The sequence below is a fragment of the Acipenser ruthenus genome, chromosome 16 (assembly GCF_902713425.1).
Source record: "Acipenser ruthenus chromosome 16, fAciRut3.2 maternal haplotype, whole genome shotgun sequence".
NCBI lineage: Eukaryota > Metazoa > Chordata > Actinopteri > Acipenseriformes > Acipenseridae > Acipenser > Acipenser ruthenus.
Genome location: NC_081204.1, coordinates 32,028,869 through 32,046,573, shown reverse-complemented (window position 1 = coordinate 32,046,573; position 17,705 = coordinate 32,028,869). Strand labels below are relative to the sequence as shown.

Here is a 17,705-nt window from a genome sequence, read left to right as displayed (position 1 = left end):
TGTGTGAATACATATGTATTTATGTTTTATTTTAATCCTGGTTTTAGTTGATGTATGCAGGTCAAGCTGTCCCTCACCTCTGTCTTGCTGGTGGACTGGTTGCGCTTCTTCTTGCTCGGTTTCTTCTTGCTGGAGTCTGTGGTGGCGGGGGCGATCTTCTCCGGCTTGACGGCCTCGATGGGCTTCTTCTCGGGCTCGGGCGGGACGGGGGTAGGGGGCTCCTCCTCCTCGGGGGGCAGGGGCAGGGGCTCCAGGTAGTAGCTGCGCGGTTTGGGCTTCAGGTGGGTGTGATAGAGCAGGAGGCGCTGCTGCTCCTCAAACTTGGTCACCTTGCGGTCCACACGCACCGTCCCGAACCAGCCCCAGGACAGCGGCGCAGAGTGCTTTAGACCCTCGAACACGTCCCAGGGGGAGATCTTCTGTTTCGTTGACACCTGCAAACCCTGGAGCGGAAAGAGAGTCAGTTTTTACACATCATGAAGCAATTACAGTAAAGCACAGTAAAGGTGAGTGACAGTGCGATGAAAGGTGCTGTATGTCTGCATTGTATCTCACCTCCTTCTTGAAGAGCGAGTCGAAGCCGGCAATCTTGTTCCCTTTGGTGTCGATGAGGGAGCCCTGGGGCTCGCAGGTGATGACGTCCCGGGTCTGTTTGGGGAGGGGGAGCAGCTGACGCACCTTCTCCAGGCTCTCCGATTGTCTGTCCCCAAGCTCTTTCTATTGGGGTGGGAGGGAAGAGAGAGGAGAAACATGGATTTCAATAAACTGAGTTTATAAATCCAGACTCCCACTCCAACTAACTATATATCTAAAGTTCTCGTAAGTCCAGAATTAACAATTACATCTTTAAAGCCCCATTTATGAGCTAAAGAAAGATTTTTTTATGCAAATGGCCATGTGTCTCACACTGCAGGTATAGGAAATACACAATTGCAAACATAAAATGGTAACTTCTACAAAAGATGCATGGTGTGTCGCAGCTAATTAAACCGATAGAAAAACCTGTGTGGGCTCAAAATGTTGTTCCATCCTTGAAAGTGAATAAATGTTGCATTCCAAAAGATGGTAGTCATAAAAAAGGCTACCATACACCACCTGCCAGCCTTGACATTAAATGAATTGCAAAGCATTAACCATTGCCTTACCCTGAGTTTCTTGACCAGGTTCATGTAGGCCCTCTTGTTCTCCTCCATGCTGCCCTGAGAGATGCTGGACATGTCAGCCGCCAGAGTGCCATTAATGAGAACACTGAGCATGTCCAGTACTGTGGTGAACAGCTCGCTGGAACAGAAAGACAGAGATTCAGCACTGCTGGGGGACAGAAATACAGGCTGATCAGAAACAGAGGAAACAAGGGAACAAATTACTGCGGCACAGTGAGAAGAAAAAAAAAAAAAAAAAACACAGCAGGAAAGGAGTAAAAAAACAAAAAGCGAGACGCGCTTCGCCTTTACAAACGTCAAAGAAAAACACAACACCCACCACTTGGGTGATTGCAGCGTGTTACTTGCACCCTGCACAAGGAGGGGGGGGGGGGGGGGGGGGGGGATTGGGTTATTTTGTTGCTCTCCACCAGCGTCTTACACATGGGAAAGGTTCTGACCCAAAAGCAAGGATTGATCGTCTAATATAAACCTGCTCTATCTCACTCTCTCTCTCTCCAACACAGGGTATGCACCACACAATGAAGACAGGAGAGCCCCATGGCTGGGAGTGGAGAGGGAAAGCTGTCCCTACTTGTTGGACTGCATGTCGACCGTGCCACTGCTGATGATGTCCAGGAGGAGGACGGCCCACTCGGTGGTCTGCTGGGTGCTGCGCTGGACCGTGTCGAACATGCCTCCCACCTGCAGGACAAAATAAAGCAATCCGCTTTCTTTAAGAAACCCAAATCATTCCTTCTTGATCTCTGTGTTACGGTTACTGAACGCTTACAACTGCGGGAACCAGAACTGCAAAACAATTCTTTACAACACTAGCTGGTAGTAAATATTCAGTCTGAAACATGTATACGACAAACTGGCCTCCTCAGCCGTGAAGCACACACCAGGACTAATTTTGCTGTGCCTCAAGAAAATACCCCCTCCTCTGTACTGCCCAGCCCCCTCCTCACCAGGTTGAGCCGCAGTTTCAAGGCTTCATGCATCAGCTGTTTGGCTTTACAGTCATCCTGATACTGGTCCTCGCGCCAGTTGGTGACAATCTGAAAGGCAAGAAATCAAATGTTAAATCACCAGAGTCTAAACTCTACATGCTGTAAAGCATTTCTGCCAATTATTTGAAGAGACCGTCCCTACCTGCTGGACCTGGCTGTAGAGGGAGGTGAGGAGCCCCTCTCTCTGCTCGTCCTGCCCTTTCAGGCACGTCAGCACCAGTGACAGGAAGGGCTGCTGGCTCAGCAGAGACATGCTGGAATTGCACCAACAAAAACAAAAAAAAAAAACAGATACCTAATTACAGGCCTAGTCATCACAGGGGACTTAACTTACAGTTGAGGTAGACTGTGAAAATGCATACATTATATGGACATCTGTGCATAAATCGATACATATTCACGCGATCTGACAGCCATGTGTTTGAGTCAGCAACGATTACTGTGTTTGCGTGCGTCACTCACCTCTTCTGTTTCTGCCGGTCCCTCTCCTTGCGGGACGAGGAGCCCAGGTGCTGCCCCTTCTCCAGCTCCTCTCCCGCAGCCTTCAGCACGTGGCCCTGCACAGACGTGGCTAGCTTGGCGATGAGGGGGGCCACCAGCCAGACTCCTGAGCGCTCTGACGAGCTGCGGGGGGTGAAATTAAAACACAGACAGGGGGGTTAAAACCTTAGTGATGGTCTTGTCCTTGTGAATGTCCACAAATATGTGCAGTCAATCTCTGTTGCATTTCAGTGGATCTGTCTTATCACAGATAAAACAATGCCAGAGGGAGGACTTTACAATGTTAGTCTAACACAGAGGAGCAGCAGTGCTGAAGTCAGGCAGGCCCCACAGCAGCAGAGTTACACACCTCAGGACTGGCTTCAGCTTGCTGGCGTTGTTGCTGTTGGTCACCGCGCTGCTGATGCTGCCCGGCCCTGCTGACCCGTTCCCAGAGGGGTTGCTGGAGTTCATCTCGGCTGATTTCTGGAACACCTCGATAGTCGCCTTCGCAATGTTCTCCAGCAGGGAGTTTAACTCCTGGAGCAATCATACAGAAATAAATAAATACCAATGCAGAAACAAACTTCTGATTAGACTGACTAAATCTTCCACTGACATTATTATTCAATTGCATTTCCATTTAGGGAATTGCTGCACGGGGCTGGAAAGAAGACTCCCATTGCATAGCTGTCTGATCCATTCCTGGTTTTACTATGAGTTTAACAAGACACACCTGAGCTTGTTACCTGCACATTGTGGCTAATCAAGCTCGTTGTAAAAAAACTGGAATGGGCAAAACTGCTGTGTAATAAGAGTCGTATTTCCATCCCTGCTACAGGAATCCTTCAGAAGCATGCATCACTAGAGGGAAGAATGTAAGTCTGAAACAACATTAATGTAATGTAAACCCGTAAATGGGAAAATACAGTAACCACTGTTTTGTCTCAGTGGTGTAGCACAATGAGTTTTGCACTAGGAGTCACTCCCTTGCTCCTGCAGTGCTCATGCCTGCTTCATGTTAACCTGTAACCAACACTTCCTGAGCCTGCAAAACCACCTCCACAGACACACCCCAGTGCAGACTGACATACATTGCCTGTGCTCTGCTTGATCATGAGCTGGAGCTCCAAAGAGGATTGTCTCATGGTCCACTGATCCATATTCTGTAGGAGACACAAATGTAGCTTAAAAACACATTGAACAAAGTTCCCATCCCAGCAAAATGGAATGGGGCCAAGGAACAAATTCCATACAACCCTTTAAACAGTTACCTACTTGCCTCTAATCTTGCAGCTGTTACCCATCTCTTGCAGCCCCACCCCCACCCCAATAACTATATCCCAGGATCAATTTCCATCATTGCTAGCAGAGAAACAGCACTTAAATCAGGACTAAGAGAAAGCCCTTTTCTTAAATATATATACTTCTTGTAAAACTTTGCAGTGAATTATGCTGCAGCGCAGATACATTAATCTACTAGTAAAAATGAAATAAGGAACACACAATATCTATTCCCTTTGCTCAGTCTCCACAGGATCTCTTTTCACTGGCTCAGCTAATGTTTTTGCTTCTCGAGCCTGGAAAGATGCTTGACCCAGCTCAGCCTTAAAAATGTCTGGCTCCTGTACTGATGTACTAAGCTTCACTTCCCTTGATTCAGCCATGTGGTGGAGTGGAAAATACAAAAGTTCAAGTCAATAAATTCTAGCCATACATATATATATATACATATATATATATATATATATACATATATATATATATATATATATATATATATATATATATATATATATATATATATTCCCCCGATATTTAAGTTGGAATGGACTGACACACAATTCCGTGCATCACATTGTTCAAATTATGTTTAACAATCTATACTCCATTGCAGAAAGGACTCGAGTGAAATCCCATGGCTCCTCCCTGCGGCTGTAGCTGACCTGCAGGATGCGTTTGATCCTCTGTCTCTGCGGGTTATCCCCCTCCTCGCTGTCCAGCTGCCGGTGCGGGTAGCAGATGAGTTGCAGGAGGCGCTGGGCCTGGATGTTGACAAGGACGGGGTCCTGCAGAGCACTGCTGTCCTCCGAGAGAGACTTGAGGCAGCGCTCCCCCACCCACTCCTTCAGCAAGAGAGGTCAAAGGGAAGGAGAGCGTGTAAAAAAAGGAAAGCGATGGAAGACAGAGATGAGTAGTTGTGTGTGTGCACAAGCCCAGTAACCACTGCATTACTGCCTTTTTAATAGGAAGACAAAAGCCAGAGAAAAGGATCTATATGTGAACAAAAGCAAGGCCTACTTTTGTGGCACTGTTCGAAACATGAAAATAAATGGGCATGCTTAAAGATGGAAGAAACAACAAGGATGAAAGAAAGAAAGTTAGTTAAAGTAACAGGACTTGGCTTTGCTAGCCTCCCACGGGCCTACCTGCTGGCAGATACTCTTCAGCACGTACTTGGCATACGCATCCAAGCTAGCCGTTTCTATAGAGACCGAGCGGCCACCTGTCTTCTTGGAGCACAGGTCATCTTCCGTAATGTCATCCAGCCCCGCAGGGTGAGAGAACCCCGAGCCCTTCAATTCAGCATCACCTACAGAGGGGAAGGAAGGAGGCCGAGAGTCAGGAGGGTCTCCAATCTGTACTTCTCTAAAGGGTTATTCTGAGCAAGTTAAGGAACTACTTTTTTTTATTCATTTATTTTTCCACCCCACCCTCTCCCAATCAAAAAGGTGTCCCCTTATCAGATTATCAGGCTTCCCTGTCACTGAACCAAATATGCATACATATTTAAAAACAAGACAGTGTACACTTATTACCATTGGTTTGTACTTAAATACCTAGTAAGTGGTAATACTCAATATCAAGGTGAACATTAAAAAGAAACTGGCTGTCACAGTGATGCTTACCCAACATGAAGACTGCCTTCAGGACTGCAAAGACAGCTCCTACCACAATGCTGTTCTGGGAAGCAGCCAGTAAGTGGCGATCACAGGAGGACCGGATTCCAACCGTGGGCTTATCTGTAGACGAAGGGGAAGGAGGAGACAGTGCTTGTTCACTTACACAGCACTGATTAAAAATACTGTGAGCATGTGGAATTGATATACCATTGTAAAAAGTGTACCTGACTTGCTGTTGTCCTGATGGCAGGGGTTGCGCTGCGGGGTTTTGAAGAGATGGAGGAGAATCCTGCAGGTTAGCCTGGCACCGGGCTCCGAATCCTGCTCACTGCAGGCTACAGAGACAGACGGAGAAAGAGCGCGCGATTCAGAGAAACCAGTCCCAGAACCACTACAAAACACTGCTTCCCATTCTTGAAGTATAACTAGTTCAGTTCTGAACACCAGATCACAGTATTTGATACGCTTCCCTGATCCCCTATTCCCAAATCCTAAGGAGGCCCCTGCACATCTGGCAACATCTCATACTCCTTTCAGTAACCCTCGATCCCACACTAACCCTCCTTTCAGTGTGTCCTTGATATCGAAGGTAGGGAGAGATGCTTTCAATCCCCAGGCCTGACAGATCACTGGCTCCAGAACAAAGCTCCCAGGAGTGGAAGAGTCTCTGGAGGCAAAGATCAAAGGAAGCCCATCACCAGAACCTTGCTGTAACCTGGGACCATGCTGCCTACCCTCCTGACTATTTGCTCGAACTACTTCAAGCTCTTATTTCAGCACTTCAGAAAAATATAGTTTGAAAAAAAAAAAAAGAGGCAAGATTCCTTCTTTCAGCCTTAGAGACCTCTCTAGTCTTATTGGTAAACATTTAAAAATAAAACGCATCTGTACACTGTGTATATTCCTATGCTTACGAGAGTCAAAACCTCAGGTACAGAACCTGGACGAAGCAGCACTCGCCTGCATTGAGAAGTGAAGGAATCGCCACACAGCGGACCAGATCCTCCAACAGCAGGCACTGGCGGGCAATCAAGATCGCAACAAAGGTCGCCAGGGAGTCATGGAAAGAGAGATCACTCACCTGAGTATATGGGGGGAGGAGGAAAAAAAAGAAGAGAAATGATTTCTGTTGGGAGTTTTCTGTGACAGCTATATCATTAAAAAGATACGAATAATGTATTTATTTTTGCCTAACAGGTGCAAACCAGTCAACACATGCTTGATAAATGAATTTGTGATGAATTCAGTTGTTTTTTTAAAGATGATCTAGTCTGGGCTGCCTGAAGACTAGATTCTCTATGAATCAATAGAACGGGTAAAAGCACAGGCCCCTGGAAACCGCCTGTATATTCCGACAGACCCCCTGGGCTTGAAAACTATTTGCAAATCTGCCTCAAATTGTCTAAATATGTGGTTGGTTTCCTCAAAAGCAAAAATTCAATTCCGGAGAGCAGGGGGTGCCTTGACAAAATGGTTTAGAACACTAGAAAATGTTTCTCAATCACAGAATACACAAAAGGGATTTAACATCCTTTGCCGAGCTCTGATCTGCTCATCATGCACTTTCCTCTCTCCCTTGTTTACGTTTCTGGAGACCTGAGAGGGGTCCTTACATCCACGTTGCAGAGCAGGTCGTTGAAGCCACAGTTTCCGTTGTTGGAGGAGCAGCAGAGAGCCTTGAGTACGCCCAGCCACTCCGCACTCAGGGACCGACAGTAGGCAGTGAGCTCTGCACACAGGATCCCAATGTCATTCACTCTGTCCAGGAAACAAAACGAGAGCGAAAGACCGGCGGGGGTTATGCTAGGGCTGGAACAATAATCTATTATCAGGGTTTTATCAATAATTACTTTAGTCTTTATTATCGATAATCATATTATCAGAAATTACGTTTCTGGTGTGAAAAGCATAAAAGGTTCAGTGTCCCAGCATTAGTGTTTTAAAGACGAAAACCAAAAAAGCAGACAAAAAAAAAAGTGTTTGAGCAGGACGTACTATGAAAAAACCTGCAATTAATGGGAATAAAAAACATGATTACTGAAAATTGAATTGCCCTTAAGCTAGACACCGTACAAATAATTTCAAGCAAATCAAGAGACAAAGAAGTCTTGAGCATTTTGTAGTGTGTTTACCTCTCGGGGTCGTGGTGGCCCACACACACGTACATGAGCACATTGCACACAAAGCTGTAGCGGTTGGCTGGGTTGTCGTTGAGGATCTTGCCTGCCATGGAGTGGCTGAAGTTGTGAGCTGAGGGATTCTCGATGGTGTCGATCATGAACTCGGGGTCCCACAGCATGTTGGAGTCTGACGGATCAATGTTGCAGTATATGGAGTTCTTCACCTTTGAGCAGAAATCACTGTACAAAGACACATCAGACACTGCGTTTACACAAACATGGCTAGTTACAGTTTATATCTGCTAATGCTTGAATTTACTGGATATGTCAGAGTTCTAACAGTGACAACAATGTAATAAACAAATTGATATACAAAATTATAAATGTGCATATGATACTGAAAGCAGTGACTTGAATGAAATGAATATTTTCTCTCTGCAGACTCTTGTTCCTTGTTCACCTGAAGATCTCCCCAAACTTGCTCTTGAGGTGGCTGCAGGAGGTGTAGAGGTCGTACAGGTAGGCCAGGATGCAGCGCTCTGCCGAGGAGCAGTCTGCAGGGTTCACTCCATGCTTCACCACAATACGCAACCTGCAGGGGACGCCACACAGCGTAATCACTCACTGACACACCAAGTCACACAGGACCCCCCCCCAGACTGGGATACAGATTTACTAAAAGGTTGGGCCTGTGAAGTGCAATGAAGAAGAGGAGATGCAAGGCTCACCCGTCAAAGACCTGTGCCGTCTGGTCGGGGTTGAGAATGAGGCAGGAGTGGTACCTCCGAAGCACAGCCACGATGCCCAGGCACAGCCCCGTGGTGTAGCTGCCAACCAGGCTGGATGACTTCAGCAGCAGCTCCGCCTCCACCAGGCTTAGCTCATTCAGAAGCTGCCCAGGAGAGAGACAGAGCAGGCCAATCAGACACAACTCACTGGGCTGCTTAGGTGCTGGTTCCATTTATATTGTCCCACATCATCCACCGATAAGAATAGGAATCAGCACTGAAGACTGCAGGTCAAAATGTTTGCCTTTGTTTTCTTTCAGTATTTCTAAATTTAGCACTGTGGAGTGTTTTATAAAATACATGACATTACACTGATAAAAGGCATTTTCAGAAACTATTTTCTTCTCAGTTTTACAACAAAAAGCGGTGGGGTTCATGTTTTTTAAGCTCACAGGGGGCTGTCCAGGGCTAGACTGAGGGACACTGGCAGGGAAGGACCTTTCACAAGCAGAGGGTCAGGTACCTGAATGGCAAAGTCAATGAGGCCACTGATGTTGAGGGAGTATTCCATGAGGTCGAAGATGAACTGGATGTGCTGGACCAGTGGCAGGTGGTATGACATCCCCAAGGCAAAGCTGGTGATCTGTTCCAGGACATTCCGAGACACCTGCCAAGCACACAGAACAAGGAAACGTTCAAAAAACAGCTCCCATCCCAGAACATTCAGGCTGCAAGCAGTGGGAAGCAAAGGTGAGGGCAAGTGTGTGCCTCTTACCTGAGAGGTGACCTGGTGCTGGTCGAAGTGGGAGAGATGCTGGAATTTGGAGAAGATATCTTCAGCTGTGGGGAAAGCTTCGGGCTTATTCCTCTTCCGCTTCTGTCCTTCTTCACCCCCTGCAGGAGGTAAAAAAATTAAAATCACAAAAACACCACAAGAATGAGCATGCAGGACATTAAAATTGGTCAGTTAAAAAAAAAAAAAAACACCCCCACTCATCATCCAATTTGTGCTGGAGTCGATACAAATTATCTGTGATAAAACCATAGGTCTGAGCACAACAAAACTAGAAAAAGGGTTTAAAAGACTTCAAGGACAACCCCCGCTCCAAGGGTCCTCCTGAACACAGCCTCAGCAGGAGATCAGCTACCAGACTAGAGATCAGAGCCCAATCTGCAAACGAGTCTCCTGAAAATTGTTAACAGGTTGCCAGTCTGGTTCTAATAAGCCGTCCAGTTTACTGTCATCTGCGCTGAAATTCTCTCTCTAGCCTGTACAGGAAGATCTGCTGAGAGCGTTTTAAATTCCTGGCGTTTATAAGCCTGAGCCTCTCCACCTTCTGAATACAGCTTTAGAGTGATGAGTAGTTGTTTTCTACTCCTTCTACAGAGGACCTTGATTAAACAGCTGCAGTCTGGGTTACAGATGTTCAGACTAGTCAGGTACACAACATCTTTGCTTTTGTATGTTTTATGGTCCACTAACTAGCAGATATGGGCTCTGTGCAGATGATAAGACACAATCATGTGACACGGTTCCGTTCCTTTGCCTAATGTGCCCACATGTGCCAAACAGCCCGACTCACCAGTTTCTGCTGTGCTTTTCCGGTTCAGCACCTTCAGGATATCTTTGGTGATTTTCTTGATGGCGTGCCGCGCTTCGTCTCGCTGCTTCCCCACACCGTACAGAACCACTAACCGCTGGTTACACTCGTGGCTGGCACTCTCCTCCTGTAGGGAACAAAGTGGGTGATGGGAGCTCAGTGGAACGCATAATAAACATCGATGAGGAAAGCAGTTGTGCCAGGGTTTAGAGTTTCTATTAGGCAGTCTCCAATGCTCAAACCCACATGTTTGAAATTCGGAGGAATGAGGTTAAGTCCTATTGAGTGTGGAGCAGTTTCAGCAGTCAGCATGCAACACAGCAAAGCTACAGATTAGATGGCGTTTATAGTACTTGGGAATGCAAGTTGGCAGCGTTTACCTGGGGGATGGGGAAGTGCGTTGCGTACTGGATGTGCCGAGGCAGCTCGTAAACCAGAGGGAATGCCGGGTCGGGGCCCTTGTCCTTGGCCAGAGTTTTCCCATCCTGTTCTGGGGTGGGTTTCTCCGGGGAGGGGCTGCCCTTGGACTCACAGTGCATCGGAGGAGAGAACATCTGAATGAAAAGGGGAAGAGGGGCGGGAGATACAAACCGTCATTCAGGAAGCTGCAGAAAAACACTGTATACATAACACAGAATCCTAGCAGACTAATCCAATTATAATGGGTTACCAAGGCATAAATTAGCCTGCATTTTCTCAAGAATTGTAATATGAATCAATTCTGATAGGGAGGGGAGCAAGGGCTTCAATTTCAAATGGACAGGACTACATCACGAAGATGCTTTGCAGGAGGATCATGCAGCACCCTCTGACTCAAGCATGCTGTCATTAACTGAGGATCAAGTACACCCAAGACAGTGTTTGGCTAAATCACACTGCAAAAAAACAGCTGTTTCCTGTTAAGTGTTTGCACCATTTCTGTATAGTGGGTTACTGCCTTGATTCTTGTTACCGATACATAAACACTTAACCTAGTTTTGACACCTCTGCGTTAACTTAATACCTCGTCGAAAATGGCGCTGGAGTTCTGATCAATCTCCATTGACTCGGAGAGGCCAGCATCCTGGCGGGAGAAAAAAAATGTAAAATAAGAGACATGTTGATCTGGCTTACGATTTTAAATGCATATAAGATTTTTTGATATACTATTTTAATTTGTAGAATAGAAAAATAAAAGGGCAGGAGAATCCTTAGATTTTAAGCACGGGCACAAGGCACTGCGAGTCCGTACCTCCATCTTGCCCCCACCCCCAGCCTCTTGCTCCTTGCGGTCTGACTCGTCAGCAGGCTCCTCGCTGGGGGAGCGGGGGCGGGGAAGGTGGGAGTCAGAGGCCAGGTCCCCTCGCGAGATCAGCGTGCACATGTAGATGTTGTGTGAGAAAACGTCATGCCGGATGAGTTCACAGAACAGGAGCACCAGGTTCGAGAACTCCACACGCTCACTCTCATTCCCTGGCTCAGCTAGAGAGAGAGAGACAAAGCATAAAATACATTTAAAAATGTACTCACAAGAATTGACTTCAGGACTGAATTACAGTGGTATAAAGACACACTGTATATTTTTACCATACCATCAGCCCCTCACCAGTGAAATCGTTAATCTTAATTTCACAAGCCATGGGTTTAAACCTGCTCTGGAAGATGACATACTGAGTGTGGGAGCCTGCGTGTCCAGGAACTGCAGCAAGACGTCCTGGAAGACTGGCAGAGTAGCAGCAGAAAGTGATCCTGAGGAAACAGAGCCCTTCTCGTCCACGACTTCAGACTCCCCACACCTCTGCAAGGAGAAACACAGAGACCACTGTGCAACAACTCTATACACAAAAACTATTATACAGCTAGGGTGCAAAAATATATATATATATATAATTATTTAAAGTACATCACAAGCGTTACCGATTACATTGGACTGTAGTGTAAAACTACTTTAGATTTCTATTACATACTGCCACCAGAAGAGCAGTTCTATCTGGCCTGAAGAACTTCAATCAAACTACTGCTGTTTTACTACTTGTTATGACTGATCTGGCATATCAGTTTGTATACAACATTCTTACATTGCTGGTCATAAGGTATGCTAATAGTGTCTTCTTGCATTAAATAAACCATTTGGTGTTTCTTCATGAAGAGAGGTCCCAGACACAGTTCATCTGTTTGCTGTTTTTGCTTCATGACATGGTGTTAAAATGAGCTCCCAGCTTACCTCGGCCTCGATCTCAGCCTGCCTCTTCTCTAGGAGTTTTGCCACCACCATGGCTCGGTGCCGCCCAGACCTCTTGCAACTCACCGCCCACTCGCACAGCAGGGTCACCACCGCGTCATCATCCGGGGACATCTGTGGACAAGTCACTAATCATCAACACAGCAAGATTTGTTTTGCAGGGTAGCCCTTGTGGTGTACACCTTCATTTCCGAATACCAAGTTACTGTAGACCCCAAAGTTCGTTTGTGGTAACATGATAGAATTATATCATAGTTATTTTTAAATCCCATCCAACTACTTGCCATATCTGACAGCGCTATAACAAAGCTGTAGTGCTTATTAGGGTTGAGAATGGAATTTAAAACACAAAAATATTGTAGTTTCTTGTGTATACTGCTGTATAACCATCGCTTCAATCCCTATCCCTATAGAACTTGGCAACATGTGTGAAAGAGCTCAGTCTCACCTCGTGACCGTCCTTGCTCTGGCCCGCCCCAAAGATGCGGTTGTAGAGGGAGTCCAAGGAGTTGCTGAAGTCAGACTTCTCGAAGCTGTGGCTGTCCAGGACCTCCAGAGTGTGCAGGACACGTCCAATCGTGAACCCTAATATGAGAATAAAACATGGCATCTAAGACTGTTGCACGTGTCACTTTTACTTCCCATTACTGTGGCTTTGCGAATTTGATTCCACTGATTTTGTAACCCGAGGATATCTCCTGATAAGTCCCCCTTTACCTGCTGTGGTTTCCTGGCACTTATCGAACGACCATCTGACTTCCACAGCCTGGCCACGCTCTTTGATCTGCTCCTCAATCTCTCTAACCTTTGCTCTGACCTGGGAAATAAGGGAAGGTATACTGTGAAAAACAGCCCACACAACACACCCATGAAAACACACACAGCCACATTCCCATTTGATAATCATCTGTCCCCCCTTACCTGCTGTGTAAAGGACGTGTTCCCCCCTGGCATGGGCAGGTTGGATGGTGCTATGGGCAGCAGGTCCAAAGGCGAGCCAGTCTTGTTCCTGCTGTCCATTAGGGAGTAGTGCCACACCAGAGCACTGGGGCAGCACAGCACGATACTCTATAGAGCCAGGGACACAGAAAGAACACTTGTGAGCGATACAGACATTGTGGGAGGATATATAGTTTGTGCCCACAATCCAGCGATGGAAACAAGACCTGTATAGATTGCATTCAGGCTGAGGCATTTTTTTAATTTAGCTCCTTGAAAAACTTAACAGCCCAGTCTTTTTATGAGGCACTAAGCAAGGGAGTCCCACCTGTAACATACAGCTAAGTCCAAAGACCAGAGGCCGGTGCTGCGGGCAGATGTAGAAGTCGGTGAAGGGAGTTTGGGGCTGGTTCCCCCCAGCAGGTTGGGGGGTTGGCGTCTGTGGCAGAGCGTTCCCAGGCTGTGCTGAGATCCCGTGGGCCTGGTGCCCTCCCGGTCCTGGTCCCACACTCCCATCACTCAGCAGTAACGCTAGCCGGCGAGTGCAGAAATAGGCCAGTCGCCTCGAGAGGTAGGCAGACTGCACAAACTCTCCAGAGTACTGCAAAAACACAGGAAAGGTAAAGGTCATTATTATTTTGCTTGGGATTGTAAAATGCACTGCAAACAGAAAACAGTCCAGCAAATAAACATGAATTGGTGCAATGATGTGGATGTACTGCAAGTGTACTGTAATCCTGCTAGTTACAAAAGAGATTGTGCTGCCATCTGGTGGACTAAAACTGCCTATATTGGAATTCCAGTTCTTTTCCATTTTTTATTCCATACTGTTTTTATATTAAGCTTATTCGGGTTGAGTTTCCCACGGGTACCTGCAGCATGAGGGGCAGGAGCAGCTTCAGTAGCTCGTCCTCTCCAGGCCTGATCTTCTCAAAGCACTCGAGAACCCAGGTCAGGAACTCGTGTCTGTCCAGCATGCCGTCCTGAATGACACACAGAAAACAGAAACAGTCAGCACCAGGCACAGAGACAATATATATTCAGAGAAAGAGCTTTCACACACAGAGCAAGTGCACTTTGACAGATATTTTGTAAGCAGAGTACATCAGCCTTACAGAGAAAAACATGCGCTAAACTAGCCAAAGCAGCTTTCACAGCCACAGACAATAGTGTCAGTCTGTACACAGAGGGCACTGCGCTCACCTGGAACATGAACATGGCTAGTTTCTCGTTGTACTCCCACTGTTTCATTGCAGTCTCCACCTCCACTGGTGTGGCCGGTAGTGGAGAGCCACAGCCCTGGCTGGACGACTGCCGGTAAAACTCAGCTACTTTCTGGAGCTGCTCCCAGAGGTACTTGGTGATTATTTGTGTCCACTCTGCAAGGGGGCAGCGAGAGACCTTCAGAAAAGTGTACATTGAAGAGTATCGTACAGTCCATGCTAGAACACCCTGTTATTCTTTTTTTTATGCCAAAATCATGACACATTATTGTATCCTAATACAAAACCTAACACTTTGTCACACCCTTGGGCAGTCCATGAGCGAAATGTTTAAATTATAAGGATTTTATTCAATGCCATTTTTCCAGGAGTGGATATTTTTGCATCAACCAACTAGAACTGAACCTTTTAAAATGTTGGAAATGTTCTGTGGTAAACAAAACTTATTGGGTAGCTTTCCTGGTTGCATAAACATGCATCTTTCTTTACATTACCTATGCAGGGGTCGATCACATGCCTCTTCTTCACTTTGGTCTCGGTGATGGCAGCGTAGTATGCGCATGTCATTTTGATTAGCCAGGCCGCCCGCATAACCGGCACAGTGTATTTTGCCAAATAGCCAAACACCTCCTCCTTCTTACTGAATATCGGCACCTAGGACATGAAACAGAGGTTAACAAGAGCGAGAAGGTGGTAATCTACCCACATTCTTGCATGCATTACAATCAAAGCCCTTGCAAAAAAAAAAAAAATACACTAACAAGGCTGGTTATATAGACCCTGATTAGCACTAATCTTGAAATACTTTACTATAGCTTAGCTAAGGTAGCCCGATTAGTGCTGATCTGTTTCTGCGACACAGCCCACTACACAATCAAAATGTCAAAAGTGACAGAAGAGATTAATATACGTTTCTTTACTTGTAACTGTTAATGTATGTTCCCGCATACATATTGTACATCTCTAAATGGGTTCTTCCCTGGTCAAGTAATCAATTCAAACTGAATCCCTGTACCTTCTTCGCTAGCTGGGTGAGGGGTTTAGTTCCTGCCAGGTCTGTGAACCAGTTGTTGATGGAGCTCTGGGATCTCGCTGTAACCAGCCAGAAATTATCCTTCTGGTTGACCTGGGGTTTCCTCTTGCCTGTGTCAGGGAATGTGTTGCACCGCAGCTTCTCAGCAATAATGCTGCTGAAATTTGAACTGATCTGCGAACGAGGAAAGCCAAACAAGCACTTTGAGCGAGGACTGCCATGCCTAGTCAGGTAATTTGAATGAGATGGGCATTACTACTGCAATGAGGTACTAAATCCTAGTTCTGCAATTCACAAACACTGTTCAGACACTTCTTTACAACTCACTTCCCTGTCAAACAGGGGATTCATATTGAAAACAGCTCAAGCCAAAAATACATTGCAGAGGAAACAAAATGCTAAACATATAAGGGAGGTCATACTGAAAATCTGGGTAGCAATTGAGATAGCAAATCCAACACAGAGAGAAAAATCCAATGCAAAAGAATCAGGACAGGGAGATTACAGAACCTGGTAATCTAATTCAGGCACGTTGTCAGTAACAGTAAAGCATTGATGGCAACCAAACTAAAACCACTGCTGCACTCTCACTGCGACATGCACGCAGTACAGCATGGGGAGCCTTTTTTTACCTTGGAGGGGTTAAAGTTGACATTTTTCGCACTGCCATGTTCGTCCCCCGAAACTGCCGGCTGGTTATTGAACCCCTGTTTCACATTCAGTGCTGTCAACTCATCCTTGAAACGAAAAAAAACAATGTTAAGTTTCATGATAGCGCTTTCTGACTCACAAACATCTTTAAACGCTTCGCCACTGAAGTACCACTGTATCAAACAGAATCTGCTTTTCTGCAAACTCACAGTTTGGGGGAATACCATTCATGCACATCAAGTTCAACAGAAGAGCTATGCTGGAGATACAAAAACACATGCTGCACCCCACTGGTGTATTAACGCTTATTCCATCAATGCGGGCACCTTTACTGTAAACGGGCAAAGCCACCGACATCTGCTTGAGTGGAGCAGGGTGGTGCTCTTTGCCTTTAAATGCTGCATTTGTGTTCTGGCACTATGCTGGTGCACTAAGCTTTAATCAAACAAAAGCAGGTAGTCTTTGACCTGCTAGCCACTCTCTCAGTCTGGGTGTATGATGCAGTAAGAATTCTAATGCTTAGTTAAATCTCTCTTGACCCTCAGGAAAGCAACACATGTGTTTTTGTAATACTAACAATGTTCTACAGTGTATATTACATTATGAAACTTTCTAAAACTACATGGGCAGCTACACCTATATACAGAATTATGACAGATGTATAAGCAGGGATGAAATAAAAAATGTCAGACTTACCTTCTATAAAACAGTAATCTACTCTAGAATTTAGTTATTTGGTTTTCTAATGAATTAGACTACGGCTTAAAAACAAGCAACAAGGGCTTAATAAATCGGCACAGGGAAATGCGTTTGTAAATTAGGATTTGAATTATATCGTCAATTAATATTAGTGAATATATTTACATCGTTTCGCAAGAGATCAGGCATTGCAACAGCTAACGACAGTTTACAGCCGTTATTTTAGTACACGTTTAATGCAACGGAAGTGTTCTGTGATATACTTAAAATGATATAACAATTTTAAATAAAACATTATTTTCAGGCTTTCTTTCTGTTTACCCTCACTGATGTGACGTTAAACGGAAGGTATGGTAACTGAATCCAGTGCTGCTGGTTTAAGACCGTTAAGTTTAAACGCCTTTAGCTTATTTAAAAATACAACGTTGGTATATTATGCATTGTTATTGTTTCTGAGTGAAGCTCCACAGCAGGCCCATACCTCATCCTCGGACTATCCTGCAAGACCCCCTTCCAAGCCGGTCAGTTATTCTCCCCGTTCCCCGTCCACTCTCCACCGGCAAATATGCCAGTTTCCCTGTGCCTCACCTCTTTCTGCTTGGGGTCCTGTGGATAAACATCGGGAGGCCCAAGTCTTGGCCGCTTCAGGGGCCGGTGTTCGCAACTTAGGATCCCGAAAGCGGCCATCTTTCCAGCGGCATCATTCACAGCGAAGGCTTGCCCCTTCCCGTGCGACAAAAGCCGAGTGTTTACGGAAATTCACGAGGCTAGAGACGAGTGGAGTTCGAGATCCTGAAACAGGGATATTCCAGTGACAGAACAGTCAGTGGATACTCACGATTGCAGGCGGGGATTCCCGAAGCAGAACTCGCATAAGCAGGAGGAAAATCCTAATGCCATCGGATGATCATGAGCGTCCCTCACTTCAGTGGCAGTCCAAGCTGTTTTTTCT

General features: G+C 45.9%; 1 protein-coding gene across 4 annotated transcripts in view; it reads right to left on the bottom strand.

Moving 5' to 3' along the window:
* Positions 1-17,705, bottom strand: part of LOC117412186 (mediator of RNA polymerase II transcription subunit 12-like) — a 23,377-nt gene extending 5,672 nt beyond the window's left edge. For 2 of the 4 annotated variants that reach the window (XM_058989481.1, XM_058989480.1), the window contains exons 1-36: positions 17,342-17,703; positions 16,036-16,140; positions 15,386-15,577; positions 14,865-15,024; positions 14,351-14,526; positions 14,020-14,130; positions 13,476-13,748; positions 13,130-13,276; positions 12,926-13,025; positions 12,657-12,793; positions 12,191-12,322; positions 11,638-11,764; positions 11,219-11,448; positions 10,991-11,050; positions 10,368-10,541; positions 9,970-10,114; positions 9,162-9,280; positions 8,910-9,053; positions 8,387-8,550; positions 8,119-8,250; positions 7,671-7,898; positions 7,152-7,296; positions 6,499-6,619; positions 5,763-5,873; positions 5,545-5,658; positions 5,065-5,228; positions 4,582-4,761; positions 3,730-3,801; positions 3,006-3,175; positions 2,618-2,779; positions 2,298-2,409; positions 2,114-2,203; positions 1,738-1,847; positions 1,146-1,281; positions 556-717; positions 78-443 (exon numbers count right to left, since the gene is read on the bottom strand). In XM_058989481.1, the coding sequence (XP_058845464.1) occupies positions 78-443; positions 556-717; positions 1,146-1,281; positions 1,738-1,847; positions 2,114-2,203; positions 2,298-2,409; positions 2,618-2,779; positions 3,006-3,175; positions 3,730-3,801; positions 4,582-4,761; positions 5,065-5,228; positions 5,545-5,658; positions 5,763-5,873; positions 6,499-6,619; positions 7,152-7,296; positions 7,671-7,898; positions 8,119-8,250; positions 8,387-8,550; positions 8,910-9,053; positions 9,162-9,280; positions 9,970-10,114; positions 10,368-10,541; positions 10,991-11,050; positions 11,219-11,448; positions 11,638-11,764; positions 12,191-12,322; positions 12,657-12,793; positions 12,926-13,025; positions 13,130-13,276; positions 13,476-13,748; positions 14,020-14,130; positions 14,351-14,526; positions 14,865-15,024; positions 15,386-15,577; positions 16,036-16,140; positions 17,342-17,440 (5,370 nt within the window). In that variant the 5' untranslated portion in view covers positions 17,441-17,703. Of the gene's footprint in view, positions 1-77; positions 444-555; positions 718-1,145; positions 1,282-1,737; positions 1,848-2,113; positions 2,204-2,297; positions 2,410-2,617; positions 2,780-3,005; positions 3,176-3,729; positions 3,802-4,581; positions 4,762-5,064; positions 5,229-5,544; positions 5,659-5,762; positions 5,874-6,498; positions 6,620-7,151; positions 7,297-7,670; positions 7,899-8,118; positions 8,251-8,386; positions 8,551-8,909; positions 9,054-9,161; positions 9,281-9,969; positions 10,115-10,367; positions 10,542-10,990; positions 11,051-11,218; positions 11,449-11,637; positions 11,765-12,190; positions 12,323-12,656; positions 12,794-12,925; positions 13,026-13,129; positions 13,277-13,475; positions 13,749-14,019; positions 14,131-14,350; positions 14,527-14,864; positions 15,025-15,385; positions 15,578-16,035; positions 16,141-17,341 lie in introns of all 4 variants that reach the window. The other 2 variants (XM_058989482.1, XM_058989479.1) reach the window with 2 other exon arrangements.